At 30.9% G+C, this 19,608-nt stretch overlaps 1 protein-coding gene across 1 annotated transcript in view; it reads right to left on the bottom strand.

The window, feature by feature from the left end:
- LOC145296707 (cholecystokinin receptor-like) overlaps window positions 1-19,608 on the bottom strand; it is a 97,422-nt gene that overhangs the window by 45,175 nt on the left and 32,639 nt on the right. The window contains exon 2 of the mRNA XM_080142684.1: window positions 13,135-13,475. Coding sequence (XP_079998810.1) covers window positions 13,135-13,380 — 246 coding nt within the window. The 5' untranslated portion in view covers window positions 13,381-13,475. The remainder of the gene's footprint in view (window positions 1-13,134; window positions 13,476-19,608) is intronic.

Below are 19,608 nucleotides of genomic sequence, written 5' to 3'. Positions count from 1 at the left end.
TTATTCCGTGGTCTTACTATTTATAATTATTAAAAATATTTGTTGACTAAATATACTTCTCATTCCGTGGTCCTACTAATTATTATTATTAAACATATTTATTGACTAAATATACTTCTCATTCCGGTGTCTTACTATTTATAAGTATTAAAAATATTTGTTTACTAAATATACTTCTCATTCCGTGGTCCTACTAATCATTATTATTAAACATATTTGTTGACTAAATATACTTCTCATTCCGTGGTCTTACTAATTATTATTATTAAACATATTTCTTAACTAAATATACTACTCATTTCGTGGTCTTACTAATCATTATAATTAAACATATTTGTTGACTAAATATACTTCTCATTCCGTGGTCCTATTAATTATTATTATTATTATTAAACATATTTGTTGACTAAATATACTTCTCATTCCGTGGTCCTATTAATTATTATTATTATTATTAAACATATTTGTTGACTAAATATACTTCTCATTTCGTGGTCTTACTAATCATTATTATTAAACATATTTGTTGACTAAATATACTTCTCATTCCGTGGTCCTATTAATTATTATTATTATTATTAAACATATTTGTTAACTAAATATACTTCTCATTTCGTGGTCTTACTAATTATTATTATTAAAAATATTTGTTGACTAAATATACTTCTTATTTCGTGGGCTTACTAATTATTATTATTAAACATATTTGTTGACTAAATATACTTCTCATTCCGTGGTCCTATTAATTATTATTATTATTATTAAAAATATTTGTTGACTAAATATACTTCTCATTTCGTGGTCTTACTAATTATTATTATTAAAAATATATTTTGACTAAATATACTTCTCATTTCGTGGTCTTACTAATTATTATTATTAAACATATTTGTTAACTAAATATACTTCTCATTTTGTGGTCTTACTAATTATTATTATTAAAAATATTTGTTGACTAAATATACTTCTCATTCCGTAGTCTTACAAATTATTATTATTAAACATATTTGATGACTAAATATACTTCTCATTCCGTGGTCTTACTAATTATTATTATTAAAAATATATTTTGACTAAATATACTTCTCATTCCGTGGTCTTACTAATTATTATTATTAAACATATTTGTTGACTAAATATACTTCTCATTCCGTGGTCTTACTAATTATTATTATTAAAAATATTTGTTGACTAAATATACTTCTCATTCCGTCGTCTTACTAATTATTATTATTAAAAATATTTGTTGACTAAATATACTTCTCATTCCGTGGTCTTACTAATTATTATTATTAAACACATTTGTTGACTAAATATACTTCTCATTCCGTGGTCTTACTATTTATAATTATCAAAAATATTTGTTGACTAAATATACTTCTCATTCCGTGGTCTTACTAATTATTATTATTAAACACATTTGTTGACTAAATATACTTCTCATTCCGTAGTCTTACTAATTATTATTATTAAACATATTTGTTGACAAAATATACTTCTCATTCCGTGGTCTTACTAATTATTATTATTAAAAATATTTGTTGACTAAATATACTTCTCATTCCGTGGTCTTACTAATTATTATTATTAAAAATATTTGTTGACTAAATATACTTCTCATTCCGTGGTCTTACTAATTATTATTATTAAAAATATTTGTTGACTAAATATACTTCTTATTCCATGGTCTTACTAATTTTTATTATTAAACATATTTGTTAACTAAATATACTTCTCATTCCGTGGTCTTACTAATTATTATTATTAAACATATTTGTTAACTAAATATACTTCTTATTCCGTGGTCTTACTAATTATTATTATTAAACATATTTCTTAACTAAATATACTTCTCATTCTGTGGTCTTACTCATTATTATTATTAAACATATTTGTTGACTAAATATACTTCTCATTCCGTGGTCCTACTGATTATTATTACTAAACATATTTGTTAACTAAATATACTTCTCATTCCGTGGTCTTACTAATTATTATTATTAGACATATTTGTTGACTAAATATACTTCTCATTCCGTGGTCCTATTAATTATTATTATTATTATTATTATTATTATTATTATTATTATTATTATTATTATTATTATTATTAAACATATTTGTTGACTAAATATACTTCTCATCTCGTGGTCCTATTAATTATTATTATTATTATTTAACATATTTGTTGACTAAATATACTTCTCATTCCGTGGTCCTATTAATTATTATTATTATTATTATTATTATTATTATTATTATTATTATTATTATTATTATTATTATTATTGTTAAACATGTTTGTTGACTAAATATACTTCTCATTCTGTGGTCCTATTAATTATTATTATTAAACATACTTGTTGACTAAATATACTTCTCATTCCGTGGTCTTACTTTTTATTATTATTAAACATATTTGTTGACTAAATATACTTCTCATTCCGTGGTCCTATTAATTATTATTATTAAACATATTTGTTGACTAAATATACTTCTCATTCTGTGGTCTTACTAATTATTATTATTAAACATATTTGTTGACTAAATATACTTCTCATTCCGTCGTCTTACTAATTATTATTATTAAAAATATTTGTTGACTAAATATACTTCTCATTCCGTGGTCTTACTAATTATTATTATTAAACACATTTGTTGACTAAATATACTTCTCATTCCGTGGTCTTACTATTTATAATTATCAAAAATATTTGTTGACTAAATATACTTCTCATTCCGTGGTCTTACTAATTATTATTATTAAACACATTTGTTGACTAAATATACTTCTCATTCCGTAGTCTTACTAATTATTATTATTAAACATATTTGTTGACAAAATATACTTCTCATTCCGTGGTCTTACTAATTATTATTATGAAAAATATTTGTTGACTAAATATACTTCCCATTCCGAGGTCTTACTAATTATTATCATTAAAAATATTTGTTGACTAAATATACTTCCTATTCCGTGGTCTTACTAATTATTATTATTAAATATATTTGTAAACTAAATATACTTCTCATTCCGTGGTCTTACTAGTTATTATTATTAAATATATTTGTTGACTAAATATACTTCTCATTCCGTGGTCTTACTAATTATTATTATTAAATATATTTGTTGACTAAATATACTTCTCATTCCGTGGTCTTACTAATTATTATTATTAAACATATTTGTTAACTAAATATACTTCCCATTCCGAGGTCTTACTAATTATTATTATTAAACATATTTGTTGACTAAATATACTTCTCATTCCGTGGTCTTACTAATTATTATTATTAAACATATTTGTTAACTAAATATACTTCCCATTCCGAGGTCTTACTAATTATTATTATTAAACATATTTGTTGACTAAATATACTTCCCATTCCGAGGTCTTACTTATTATTATTATTTGTTAACTAAATATACTTCTCATTCCGTGGTCTCACTAATTATTCTTAATTTTATAACATAAATATCATTCAAGTAAACACGCGCAAACACATACACATGCACGGATGTATATTTAATCATAGAAGCGTTTAAGATTGCCCACATTCACCGATACATAAAACTGTACGAAATGCAGGATTGTCTCTTTTAACCAGGCTTTTTTTTAAAGGAAACTTTGTGTGTTTGTTAACGCAGGAGATTTTTTCCGCAAATCAAGAGCTCTAGAACCATCCAAGATTGACGATGATGCACGGTAGACCAGCTAAAGACGTGATCATCAAAGCAGATACCGAACCTACTTCAGATCATCAGTTCTATGATATTCGTTGTTGTTCCGAGAGTGTCTGCCCATAACTATTTGGGACGTTGCAGACCTTCATACGTTGATTGCGTTCATCCAGGACGCTGTGTGTTCTATGGAAAAAGCTGACTCAATCTATCCTAGGTGAATGTCGCCAAGTCAAAGCTAAGATCACTGTTACTTGTGTGATTGTATGCTAAAAAAATTCAGTAGTAAACGAAAAAAATTGGCCGCACCAGCTGAGAATGACTTATCAAAACATTTTGAAAACAGTCGAACGAAACAGTAGGAAGAAATAAATCGAATAAGTGAGGAAAATGTGTTCATAATTAAAATTGAAATACGAAAACAAAAGAAAATTGACTAAACAAACAAACAAGAAAATTGGCTAACAAAAATAAAATATTAGGAAATATTAAAGAAAATACAATCATTAAGAAAAGATAATCGCAAAAAGTCTAAGAAAAAATTAGTAAAGAATAGAATGTAGGGAATTATGTGGTGTGAAAGTAAAGCATAAACTGGCACTAAACAAAACTGAGACTTAAACTAAATTAAGCCTAAACTAACCTCACACTAAACTAACCTTACACTAAGCTAACCTTACACTAAACTAACCTCACACTAAACTAACCTCACACTAAACTAACCTCACACTAAACTAACCTTACACTAAACTAACCTTACACTAAACTAACCTTACACTAAACTAACCTCACACTAAACTAACCTCACACTAAACTAACCTTACACTAAACTAACCTAACACTAAATAAACCTAGCACTAAACTAACCTAACACTAAACCAACCTTACACTAAACTAACCTTACACTAAACTAACCTAACACTAAATTAACCTTACACTAAACTAACCTAACACTAAACTAACCTTACACTAAAACTAACCTAACACTAAACTAAGCTTTACTTAACCTTACACCAAACTAACCTAATCCTAAACTAATTAATTGAACAACAAATACAATTAATTAGACAACTATACTAATCAAACTTTAACCCTCTTTGTAATGATAAATATAAATCTAATAAAAACATTCAAAATTAAAAGATGCAAAAGGTAATAAAAATGATAAAGGTTAATGTCGGAACGATATTTTCATGGATTGAGAAACGTCGTCTGCCAAGTAACAACTAATTGTTTATTTGTATATCTCAGCAAACGTCGATACATGATTCAACCTTTTCAGTTCGTTGTCGAAACTCCCGACACCGCGATTATGTCACGAGGACAAAACTTTAAATACCTATTATAAAAGCACCTGATTTTGTATTTATATTTCATTAGCGGGACCTGTGGAAATTCCACAGCGAATTCTTTCATATGTAATGTATTGATGCTGGCATTCTGTAGATGTTCAGCGTAAATGAAGACGCTTTGATATTATTGTAGCTCTTTTGTTAAAACTGCAAAACTATTTATCTCAGCTAGCAGGGACGCCCGGCGTAGCCCGGTCGTAAAGTACACTTAAATATGATATTTTAATTCTTGCAGATTATGTACATATTATTATAGATTTAATGTTCTATCGATTTTTATATATTATAAAGTTACGATTTCAAAAGTAAAAAAGTATATCCATACGACTTGGGTGTACCAGCTTGAATCGAAACCAAAACCAAAAATTATGAAAAACATATATGTATATTTATATAACTTGAGTTCCTTCGGCTATAATCGGAGCCGAAACTAAAACTTGTGAAGAATTCTTGCTAAAATTATTTATAAAATATATAGATTACCGGAGTTTAATCAGCTATAATCGAAACCGAAACCAAAACTTATGAAGAATTCTTGGTAAAAGTATTTATAAAAAATGAATGACTTGAGTGCCACAATCGAAACCGAAACCAAAATTTATGAAGAATTCTTGGTGAAATTATTTGTTACAAAGAAATGGAAGGTCATAACAATTAAACGACAGTCACTCGGATGTAAGCGTGACATATAAAATAATATATACATGAACAAAGTTTTATCTTTCTCTATTTTATTTATCTCTTACTTTGTCTCTTGGCCCAATACTAATTAAATACGCCAAGCAACCTAGTCAGTAATTGCATAGAAATCACTTTACTTCTTACACACCGAATAAAACAACTCAGTTTAGAGAAAACTGTCGTGTATAATGCTTCAGACTTTCCCTACTTTTTTTTATATCTCTTTCAATTTCTATTTATTCATCCCACTATATTTTCTCTCCGTTTCTACATATGATTCCTTTCATAATCGGCAAGATTGGTAATTAGCAGAACATATACATATGTTATAAATGAAATCAAGTAAAATGACGAAACAAGAGGATGCTACCCTCGTGGATTAAGTAAAAGTTCCGTTCGAAATTCGTAGAGATTCCCGAGTTCGACAAAATAAAGTTGGAGGTTACATCGGCCGAAACGTTGCGAAAATAACACTCAGGATGAGAAGAGTAGAATAATCCAAATTATACAAATTATCAATCCTCATTTTTAAAATCCATAAACATAAGACAAGCTTAATTAGGAGAAAACTGTAGCTTATAATTCTTCAGCCATTCTCTGGCTTTAATTTATATCTCCCTCTCTCTTTATTTGATTCACTTTTCTCTCTTTCTCGATAAACTTAAATCGACCAGTGTTCCGGCCATTTTGGAAATATTTTAGACAAAACTCATCGTCTCGAAATCATTGTGTATTTTTTACTGCATCGACGCCATCTTGTTTAATATCGATCCTATTTCGAATTTTCCGTTTGCTATGTTTTCACTTTCTTTGTTTTTTTCTTTTTTTTTTTTTTCAGGTGTTGTGGAAATTTTGACAGGTTGAAGAAAATAAATGGTAAGATGAATAAGATCTTGGTATTTGGAATATAACTGTTCTATTTGTGAAAGTTCTGTTGTTAAATTTAACATATATCGAGCTTCATAAATAAAAAGGATTGGTATAAATAAAGAGTAAAATATAATTGAAAATGCATTTTACCATAAGCATATATATATATATATATATATATATCACATGCATACTGTTTTGCTGTGTCACAGCTCTTCGGTGTGCTTATAATAGCACCCAACCTAAGCATTGAGTCGAAGTAACACACACACACACACACACACACACACACACACACGCACATACACACACGCGCGCGCGCAAGAATACCTAAGGATATGCACTGTGTTGAATTATAACTAAGGCAGTCAACTAAGCGCTTATGAAATGTTTATGGCTTCCGCTCGTGTGAACACTCTAGATTGTCAAAATGCATTTGCCCGAATTCGGCGTTTAATAGTTTTTAATTCGCTCATTCATGTGGCAATTGTTTGGGGACCCTGAGGTAGATGCTTAGCAAATTGAGCAAATAATGGCTTCATTTCTGGGTCGAATCTCATGACCGGCAGGAATTCTCACCCCTACACTAGTGATTACGTAAGCATGAAATGCTAATGTCTGTGGGTATAAGGAATAATTATTATTTAATAATACGATACTGAGTGTTCCGGCCATATTGCGTGTCACGTTTACATCTTTTTTCTTCCGCGTGACTGCCGTTTAATTGTTATGACCTTCCATTTCTTGTAATAAATAATTTTACCAAGAATTCTTCATAAGTTTTGGTTTCGTTTTCTATTATAGCTGAAGGGCCTCATGTTATATATATATATACATATATATATATATATATATATATATATATATATATATATATATATATATATTCATAAGTTTTGGCTTCGGTTTCGATTATAGCTGAAGGGCCTCATGTTATATATATATATACATATATATATATATACATATATATATATATATGTATATATATATATATATATATATATATATATATATATATATATATATATATATTCATAAGTTTTGGCTTCGGTTTCGATTTAAGCTGATGTACCCAAGTCATATCGATATATTATTTTATTTTTAAAACCACAATTATATAATACATAAAAATAAATAGAAAATTGACTCTATAATAATATATACAAAATCTGTATTAATTAAAATATCATAATCAAGCGTATTTTACAGTCGGGCTACGCCGGACGTCCCGGCTAGTTTAGATAAATACTTTTGCATTTTTAACAAAAGAGCTACAATAATATCAGTGCGTCTCCATTTATGCTGAACATCCACAGAATGACGATATCAATATATTACATATGAAAGAGTTCGCCGTGTAATTTCTTCAGGTACCTCTATTAAACAAACATAATATTAGGAACGCCCCAACCGACTAAGATTAAAAGGAAAATCACAATAGAAAGAAACTAAAATCTAAAAGTCAAAAAAATAAAAATCTAAATTAAATGAAAATATATCTACCAAATACCCTTGTTTCAGAGTAGCTGTTCCCCCCCCTACACACATACACATTAAAAACGACCTTGTATCACATTTTCTTTCTTATGTAAGCAAAAAAATTGATAATGTTATAAAAATATTAGACATATAACACACATTCTACAAACCAATATAAGGAAACACACACACACCCTCCCGTATGCACTCATTTGACCAAGTACCAACGTGGCCCTCACTTCCACCCAAATAATAATAAAAATAATAATAAATAAATAAAGTAGTAAAAGGAGAAACAAGAAAAGAGAGGGAAAAGCAAAAGACAGCAATGACCATGATCTGACACCCAATAAGCAAGGGTAGGACCTTTAGAATCATTTAGACATTTCCACCGCTCGGAAACCTGTCAGCAAAATAGACTGCGAAAATGCTTTTATACATTCTGAACACATTTTAAATATATTTTAAATATTTTACACTTTGAATAATTTCGGAAGAGGACGCTTCACAGAATGTCTGAAACGCGTAAAAAACTATTTCAATGATTTAAAAACATTATTACAATGATCTAAATATGATACCTTTTTAAATGAAAATCAAAACACCGAATAATAAAATAATGTTAAAAATACATAGCAATTGTTGGTGACCTTTCTCATTTAAATATACATTTTTCTCTCTCTCAATCAATTTTATATATATGCTATCTGTATCTATCTATCTATCTATCTATCTCTCTCTCTCTCTCTCTATATATATATATATATATGTGTGTGTGTGTGTGTGTGTGTGTGTGTGTGTGTGTGTGTGTGTGTGTGTGTGGTATTTATAGAAATAATAATAGAAAAAGAAAAATGGATAAAATCGTAGATTCTTTATATATTTATCAACGTAGTCGTCTTTAATTCAAGATTTATCAAGTGATAGCTGGTTTACGTCTCATCAGTTATCTTGAGAAAGTCTTGAAATAAAGACGAAACTGCTGAATAATAAATATTTTTTGGTTTTTCCTTTGACACGCATACACACACACACATACATGCATATTTAAATGCGTTTATTTTGTTTCTGTTTTAGTTTTTTCGTGGTGTCCTAACAAATTAGTCATAATTAATTGTTCCCGTATTCTATGTAATTCTGTACCTGAAGAAAGTCTGGATTAAACCGGTTGGAACATTGCGAGAATAGAATGTACAAGTCGAGAACAGTAATCCGAATTATACAAATAATGCAGACCATTATAAGCCATTAATCGTTTACTAATGCTGCAAATGCATTAGAAATATAAGAACGTCGCCGTTATACTTGTGTTCATGGATAAATTACATGGTAATAAAAGTGCTTCTCTTTACATCGTATGGTACGCGTCACCAACGACAATGGCGCCCACTCTTCCATCTTAACAGTTTTATTGCAATGGCCGTTGTGTACCAGTTTTCCCTTTCAATTTCTGATCGCATTCCCTTATTTAATAAGACTATTATTACAGTCTTCCCATGGAAGATTGTCTGCTCGACTTATGTAATTGTCTTATTAAGTAGAGCTTTTGAATAGGAGATGCCAGCAGGTTGGCAAAAAAATATGTAAGAACTTGCAATGCAAAATGATAAAATTGTCGGCAGAGGCATTTTTATTGCACTTATTTATGAAAATTAAATGGTATTCTCAATAAGCACTTTTACTCAGATAAAAATGCAAAACTAAAAATTATCCAACAAAAAGAAGGATGTAGATTGCTTGAAGCATTGTACGTGATGTAAAAGGAGTTGTGTTTGAAGGCTATATCAATGTGATTCGTGTGAAACACCGTGGACACATGTTAGTATATAAATGTGTTCTATTATTGTCTAATATTGAAAATTCCTTCTACAAGTGTTATTATTCTTTTGTATACTATATTATATCCACGGTTTTTCCTACGAACAGCATTGATATAGCCTCCAAAGATAACTCCTTTAACATGAAACAAAACATAAAAATAAAAAAAATTCAGAAAAATGATTATTAAAAAAAACATTACGTTAGAAAGAATCGTTTTACTATGAAACCGATATTTTTTATATAACTTTAATCGGACAATTATATGCGGATCTTCCTAAGTATTACCTCCTCCATATTGATTCCATATTGGATGGGATATAGTGTAGCATTTATTCTGTTGTCATGATATCATCCTCTCAGAATTACGGCTTTTTAAAAAGAGCAGTGTAGTACATTTTCGTTCATCATGATGCGTTCTTTCCAGGCATTACCACTTCTTTTCCAGGAGAGGTTAGAAAGAACACTTTTAATATGAAACCGAATTTTTTATATCATTTTATTCGAAGGGTTATAGGGAAGATCCCAGGTATTACCTCATCTTTATTGGGAGATGATACATAGTGCAGTATCTGTTCTGTTGTCATAATTTCGCCATTACTACCTTTTTTAGGAGGGGAGTAACATTGTAGTACATTTTCGTTCATTATGATGCCTTTCCCAAGGATTACCACCTCTTTTTGATGAAAGGGGTATATTATAGTCTATGTTTATTTCTCATAATACCATAATGTTAGGATTTGAGGAGAAAGCTGGAGACTAAATGTGTTACCTTTATATCAATGAAAAATAACACATGTAATGCTCTCACCCACGAGCAATCAAGAAACCGAAATAAATCTTTCTGCTGAACTCGGGAATCAACATTGAATTTCGAACGGAACCCTTTATTTAACTTAACAGGGTTGCATGCTCCCGTTCCGTTATGGATAAATTAGTTGGTCAAATTCAGTTTTAAGTTACACTCTTCTGGATGTTGAAGTTTTAATCCTCTCTATAGGCGACACTCAAAATACAATTGTAAATTACTTAGGACTTTTACCCGGGCCTGGATAACGGATTAAATCGTGCTACCTTAATGAATGAAAGATGTTAAATGATTCCGTTTGTAACAGTAATTCGAATTATTGGAAATATAATACAAAATATAATAAAGTAACTTAACGTGTACATCTAAGTAAAGTCCAATTATGTGACAAATATTGAAATAAGTAAATGTATAGAAATATTTTGAAAATATGCATTAAGAGGAATCGCCAAGATATGATAAATATCAAAGTACTTTCGGAATATTATTTGCAAATGTATTTTATTTTTTAGTAATATTTTGTGCTTTTAAGCAAATCATTTCTTGAATAAAAAAAATAGCACACAATTAAGGAAAATGCGTGTTATATTTTTTCATAGAAATTATGCTGTCTTTTCTCATTGCTGCTTTCTAACTAATCGATTATCGATAGGAAATCAATAGTTCTACAGTTCCTACGACTCGACATCAAAAGATTTCTTAAAGAGTTTCGTCACGGAAGAAAGTATTTTGTTTGGTTAAAACAAAAGAAATTAAGCTCATATTTTTTGTTCATTTCCTTTGTTGTTTGAAATCTTCATTTCTCAGCATTTTTATTCTCCGTCAAGACGAAAAGTTATGATTGAGAAATTCGATGAGATTACATAGGTTTTATACAGCGATTCTGGTACCTGATTTGTTAGTGTTTATCACCCCTGGCTATAAATATAATCGTCCAAATTTTTTGTTGTTGATTATACAAAACATACTGCAACACTAACCAAATAAAATCCCAAGTGGTAAAATATTCTTCTTTTCATTGAACTTAAAAACGACTGATTCAAATAACTCAACTTGCTGTCAGGAATGTTATTATTTACTGCCATATTATTATTATTTCCATATTCCGAAAAAATAGAGATATTAAGAATTGTTGGCGCTCGTCATTAGTGGAGCAAAGCACACACACATATAGATACACGTATATATGTGTATATAACACTTGATCACTAGATGAACTACATAGTTATTCGAATATTCTACTAAGCTACTGTTCTCAACTTGAAAGTCATTTTCTTATGCAACTTTGAATGGATAGATGATGTCAATTTGTGCTTGGGACAACTACAGTTAATATTCAGAATTGGATTTATTTTCTCTATGATAGAATTAATTTTTTTTGTTGTGCTTAGTTGAATCTTTTTTTTTCTATTACGAGAATGGCTCTACACTTACGGGGTGGACTTGCGTTGTTACAAAGTCCTGGAAGTCTACGAAAGATGTAGAGCTAATACAGATTCTAGTATATATTTTCAAGAACGTACCAAAAGTATCAAACTTCACCCACTCAAGGCGAATGCCACCCAAGGAGGGGGTACTAGAGGGGGAGAGATGAAAAGAAAATGCTGAAAGATAGACTAAGTTATTTGTAATTGTCTTTTAATACAATATGTACATGACAGTCATATTATTTGGAAATTTGTATTGTCTTCTAAAGATCGCTGGACAGCTGGTTTGATTACTTTATCGCTTCAAAATTTACCTGATTCATGATGAACTCCTCTAAGAGGCAAATGAACCTAAGATGTTGCTATCTCTGGGGAGGTTCCGCTCTGAACCATTTAAATTGAAAATAGAAATCTCATCAACACAATTTTTTAAAATCAAGCCGGGCAGAAGAGAATTGTTTAGAATATAAGTAGAAGTAGAGGTACCGCTAGTAGAATCCCCGGATAAGGCCCGACAAAAGAACAGAAAGGGGTCGGTTAAGGTTAGATATATCATGTGTGACGAAAATGTCAACTTATAGAATTTAAATACGCAAGATATTTTAAGTTTAACATTACGTAACTATCCTTCTCTGAAAGCTGATCTTAGGTTACTAGCGACTAATAAGATCATATGCATGACGAAAAGATTGTCCAGGCAATGTCAAGTTATCACTCTAATTATATAAAGTCTTGCGTGAAGCAAATTTAAGAGAGACAGAAAAACAATGAGGCGGAAAATTACAAGAAAATCAATAAAAGAGATAGAAAATCAGAGACAATCATTGTTGGAGTTCAGTTGAGAGCGGAAGTCGAACTAATTCGCTTTTCTGAGAACCGTTCCTCAATTGATATATGCCGTATCAGAAATGAACAATGCTACTCGATTCCTTGAGTGGATTACAGTCAAAGGATTATATATTTATCGGAAGAGTTCAATATGTATCTGGAAAGGGATGATGCCAGAACACTTACCTTAATCGGAACGCAAATCAGCACAAGGAGTAAGTCAGCTGAAGCGAGGCTCAAAAGCAGAATGTTAGTGATGCTTCTCATTCTTTGGTATTTCACGATACAAAATATCACCAGCGAATTGCCGATGACGCCTAACAGAAGCGTGATGCTGTAGACGATGGATACCGGCACCACTTCTTCGATTGGAATTGACGATATTGTGTCGTAGTAGTTGTATTCGTACATGTCCTCTTCACTCGAATTCATTTTGAAACAATTGGATAAATGCTTTCAAAATCTTATTCCAACACAAAATATTGTCGCCAAATAATTATTGTTCTGTCCAGGAAGAGCCGATAATCCTAAAAAAAATGACAAACATATGATAGCAAGTAAAAAACAATGCAAGGTTCCAATGTGGAAATCTAATCATTAAATGCAGCTCGATAAATGTTTAAACAAATATGTGATGTTTACATTTAACTGTTATATAAACTATAATGTAAATAATTATTGGAATATAATCGCATATAAACTTTTTATTTACAAGGTAGTCACCAATTATCAAGGTCTGGAAGCCACTCGGGGATAAGGGTTATTGTGTGTACAGTAGGTTAGTATTGGAGATTTGATAAAGTGTCTTACTTAAGGAGGTGGTTCATCAGGAATTTGTTCACATTGGACTTGAAGACATCCAGATTGTAGTCAGGTGGGAAACAGGCATCCGGAACAAAGTTCCACGGGCGTGCACTTCTACGAAAGAAGCTTTGTTCATGGAATCTACGTTTTGATTTTGGCACAGATAAGGAATGGGAAACATTTTTGGCAGTGGTTTCAGCTAGGCGGGTGTTTATCGTGAAAGATTGGCGAGGGGGGGGGGCAGAGATTAGAGTTCAAACGAGCACCTGCTATGTTAGTAACGATAAAACAATGACAGGTTCGCAACGTTTCCCTGTGGGAGAGAGATTGCAGGGAAGAGAAAAGGGCATCATCCACTAACCCACGAAGCCTATTTTGTACTCTGTCAAGGCAGGATAGGCTGTTTTTAGCAGCTCCTGCCCAGATGTGGCAGCAGTACTCAATCCTTGGGCGTACTTGGCTTTTATACAGATAGAGAATTGCATCAGGGATGAGATATCTTCTGGAACGGTAGAAGGATCCTACCATTTTTCCATCGATCTTGGCAACTGACGGTGTACGTATTCCATTTCAGGTCAGGAGTAAAGGTCAAGCCCAGAAGTTTATCAAAACATGGAGCTTCCCCTAGACGAAAGCCACCCATATCAATTGATGCCAGATGGGGATCAGAGCGTTGATGATGTAAAGATAAGGGCTTGGTTTTAGGTGCATTAAAAGTAACCAGCCACCTCCTCTCCCACTGTACCACGTGCTCAAGATCAGAGTAGAGAGAATCTGAGAGAACTTTGTCATTTACGGCCTTTGATGTGTTGCCATAGATGGTCGTGTCATCAGCATATATGTCAAGGAATGATTTAAGTATGTGTTTTGGGAGATCATTGATGTATATCAGGAAGAGAGTTGAGGGACTCCAGCATTAATATTGATTGCCTCTGATTTCTGCCCATCAACTACTACTCTTATGAGCCTATCAGAGAGAAATGATTTTATGGTCAAGAAAACATTTCCAGTTATACCGTAGGCCTTTGATATGTCAAGAGCAATTGCCCTAGAGAGGAAGCCTTTGTCAAGAGATTCACTAATCTTATGAGATATAACAGTTAGCACATCTGCTGTAGATCTGGCAGAACGGAAACCATATTGCATGTCACCAAGAAGGTTATTTCTGCTGAGGTGGTTGACTATTTCTCTATTTAATATGGATTCCAGCAGCTTACTCATGACACACAGGAAACTTATTGGTCTGTACTGAGAGAGAGAGGACATATCACCTGAGTTCTTAAATACAGGGCATACTGATGAGGTTTTCCAGGGTGTTGGGAAGCACTTCTCTTTAAGGCAACGCTTAAAGAGTTTCGTAAGTATGGGGGCAAGTTCTAGTTGAAGCTTTTTCAGCACAATGATTGGAATGCCGTCAGGGCCAGTTGCTTTACTGGAATCAAGGTTCTTGATTAGCTTGGTGACATCACGCACAGATATTTGTATGTTGCAGAGCGTGTTGTCCGTTATAGAAGGAAATACGGAGAGTTGATGGCCTTCGTCGCATAGGGTAGAATTAGCTGCAAAGTTCTTGGCAAATAGTTTGGCCTTGTCTGATGCTGACGAGATGACCTCAGGTCCATTGATGATGGTTGGGATAGAACGCACGCTTCTGTTCAGGATCCTGTTTGCTATTTGCCAGAACTGGTGGGAACCAAGCCGCTGTTCAGCTACTTTGGATTTAACGGACTAAGCATATAGCTCTCTTCCATTTTTTTATTACTCTTTTGCAGTGGTTGCTGGCAGTCCTGAAGGCAGCTTTAGTTTTGATATGATGTTCTTATTTGATATAATATATAATATGATTTTCTTATTTGATATAAATAACACTTAATACGGTTCAAATTTATTGATAAAATTAACTAAAACCAATATTTTTTAAAAAATGATCAATACAAAATAGAGTATATAATCATTACTCTATTTTGTATATATATATATATATATATATATATATATATATATATATATATATATATATATATATATATATATATATATGTAACTACTTCATTTACTCCCATAAAATTAATATACGAAAGTATAAATTTATGCGTAAACTTTAAGTATTTACTTCAAAAGTGCTCAATACCTAGGTAGAGCTAGTTAGTAAGTTATAAAATATATAAAATATATATGATGATTAAGCTACACTGAATATTCCGCGTTTCATCCTCTCTAGGACTTATATATATATATATATATATATATATATATATATATATATATATATATCGTATGTATGTGTATATTGTATTTATATATATGCATATGTATATACTTTTTATTTATTTTACATAAGCATTAATATGTCGCTACACATTCATGAGAATGTTTCAGTCAGCAAGTTAGATGTAACTGGGAACCTCTTCAGACGATATTGCTTACAAATAAAAAGTATATCTTGCCCTATTTCGGTAAGGAGCACTCTTGGATTAATCGCGTTAAAACTTCCATTATTGCCTTACCTCTGAAAAATATTACGGTTACGGAATAAACTTTTGTATAAGCAATATCGCCTGAAGAGGTCTCTAGTTATTTGTAACTGGCTAACCGAAATGGGCTCATGAATGTGTAGCGACATATTAATGCTTATGTAAAACAAATTAAAAGTATATCTTGCCCTACTTCAGTATTGAGCACTCTTGTATTAACATCGTAAAAACTTCATTGACGACTTTATCTCTAGAAATAATAACCTTAAATTATATATATATATATATATATATATATATTTACGAAGCTCAATGTAATTATAGAGCATATAATGAATCAATGACAAAAGTTTATATTCCAATATATATATATATATATATATATATATATATATATATATATATATATATATATATATATACATAATATTTTTATGATATATATACAATATTTTTATCTTCTATCTATTCTATCTATCTATCTATCTATCTTCTTCTATTCTTCTATCTATCTTCTATCTATATAAATAAAATGAACTCATTTTTCCCCTCCGACTTTGACCTTTATAGGAATGCACCTGTATACATTTGGTGCAGCCGTATCATTCACAAACTGAATAACGACATCTGCCGTATGTTATAGGGTTATTACATATCCAGTACCTCGCTGATTAGAGTTTCCTATATTCTGTCTGGTGAGAGTCCACTGTAAAACTCGGTTACATTTAATGGAAGTAGTAAAGTAAACTCTCTCTAACACATTCATCCTACCACCGCCACTCACTTACACCGTTCCAGACCGTTCACAGGAGACATTTAAAACCGACCACCGGTTAGAATTTATCTAAAAACTGGACTGGACTTACGCTGAAACGAACCACGCTTACTTTGCCATTGGTTAGCATAAAACATACACACACTTTATAAACCATTTATTATAATAAAATTAGATTCAAACAGAACACAATCCGTTACCTGGAATTGAATTCAGGAGACATTTAAGACCGACCACCGGTTAGAATTTATCTAAAAACTGGACTGGACTTACGCTGAAACGAACCACGCTTACTTTGCCATTGGTTAGCATAAAACATAAACACAATTTATAAACCATTTATTATATTAAAATTAGATTCAAACAGAACACAATCCGTTACCTGGAATTGAATTCACAATTACATTACTTCGATTTCGTTATAACCCGCGTGGTTAGAATTTAATGAAAACCTGAATTGACATTTACGTGAAACGCACCAAACTTACTTACACAAACACAACTTCCGTTTTGCTCTTTCCTTACGTGCTTTTTTTCTTTCTTTCTTTCTTTCTTTCTTTCTTTCTTTCTTTCTTTCTTTCTTACCTTTCGTGGTCTTTTTGCTTTATGGGTGCTGGTGGTGGGGGTACTTCCCTATGTTTCTCTTTCTTTCCATAAACATAAACACAAACTAAACGCTATACTGCGATTTACGCTACGGCATGTTTACCATCGTCAACGAAACGAAACGAAATAACCTGATATTCCAGGTTTTACTTACACTCTATCAGTATCACTCTACGACTCTTACTTGTGTATCCAACTCTATTTGTGCCACGTTCCTTTACTTTTTATTCAGTTACATTTATATGCGGCGATATTCACGTACATGGACTTCCCTTTTTGTTCTTTTTCTTGGGGGCCGCTTTACGTTACTACACGTTAGCCATGGATCGGGCGATCGCTGACAGACGTCACGATAATACGACTTCTTTTTTTTATACTTTTATTAAAAAATTAAAAAAAACGATTGAAAATACTTTCAAACATAAAGTAAACTGATTCATGTAAGTAAAAAAAAAGTAGCATTTATTGCCTTTACTAATAATTATTTATTGCTTATTTGTTTGGTTTCTCACCTTTTTTTCGACTAACCATTCTTAAATCTCACTATAAAATCCATTTTTACAAGTACATTTTAGGTAGCGGGGGGGGGCCATTCCAGCCTCCGAAGGGGGTTTGTATTACTGTACACATAGATTCGAAAAAGTTGTCAAAAAAAAAAAACAAATATATAACAAATAAATGTTATCAAAGCCAACATAAGTTACTTTTCTGCCAACCTGGATATATTTTTCGTGTTTTTATTCAATGTAACATATTTATTCAGCTCTATAACATTTATTTGTTATATATTCGTTTTTTGACAACTTTTTCGAATCTATGTGTACAGTAATACAAACCAATACTGAGAAAACACGCAACATTATGGACTTTTTGGGGGGGGAAAATTAGCGATTTTGGAAAATTTCAGACGATTAGTTAAAAATCTAGCGATTATTTCCCTTTCGTTACAAACTTTTTTTTTTTTAATTTCTTTGTTTAATAAATATTTTGTGGGGTTTGTATTACTCTCTACACATAGATTCGAAAAAGTTGTCCAAAAAGAAATATATAACAAATAAATGTTATCAAAGGCAAGATAAGTTACTTTTCTACTAAACTGGATATATTTTTCGTGTTTTTATTCAATGTAACATGTTTATTCAGCTCGAAAACCATACAGTGTTTACCGATATATTGGAACATTCAAGATGGCGTCTGATTCTCTCTTTAACACGGTAAGTGTGGGAAAAGATATTATAAATAAAAAACCGGATAAAACACTGTTAAAAACTCGCTCAATACATGTTACCGTGACATAGGTTGACATATATTCGGCGGGTTTTTAATAGTATTTTGTATAGTTTTTTATTTATAACACTTTTTTCTATAATTACGGTGTTAAAGAGGGTGTGAGACGCCATCTTGAATTTCCGCATACATCGGTAAACACTGTATGGTTTTCGAGCTGAATAAATATGTTACATTGAATAAAAACACGAAAAATATATATATCCAGTTTAGCAGAAAAGTAACTTATCTTGCCTTTGATAACATTTATTTGTTATATATTTGTTTTTTTTTACAACTTTTTCGAATATATGTGTACAGTAATACAAACACCCATTTTGTGTTTTATATACATAAAGTACAATTGTTGAATGTTACTGTTTTGATTATATTCGTTGGGGGGGACAATTAAAAAATTAAGAAAGATTAAAATGAAGCGAAATTTAAGTTTCCATTCCATTTTTACAACAACCGTAAAACAGTGCATACTCAGCAAGTTTTATCGTAATTTATAAGCATATTGAAACACTAAATCAACATTTTATTTATTTTTTTGCATAATTAATGATGGAAGTATTTTTCTGTCTATAAAAAAATAAATAATTTGTACATTCTCTTGGAATAAAGAATCAAACTTTTCTCTACTTTCACATGTGTTCCATACTGAGCCACAGCAACGCGTGGCCGGGTACAGCTAGTTATATATATATATATAATATTTTTATTATATATATA

Source organism: Euprymna scolopes, chromosome 17 (assembly GCF_053919585.1).
Source record: "Euprymna scolopes isolate OS-2025 chromosome 17, ASM5391958v1, whole genome shotgun sequence".
Classification (NCBI taxonomy): domain Eukaryota; kingdom Metazoa; phylum Mollusca; class Cephalopoda; order Sepiida; family Sepiolidae; genus Euprymna; species Euprymna scolopes.
This window is presented reverse-complemented; position numbering and strand designations above follow the sequence as displayed.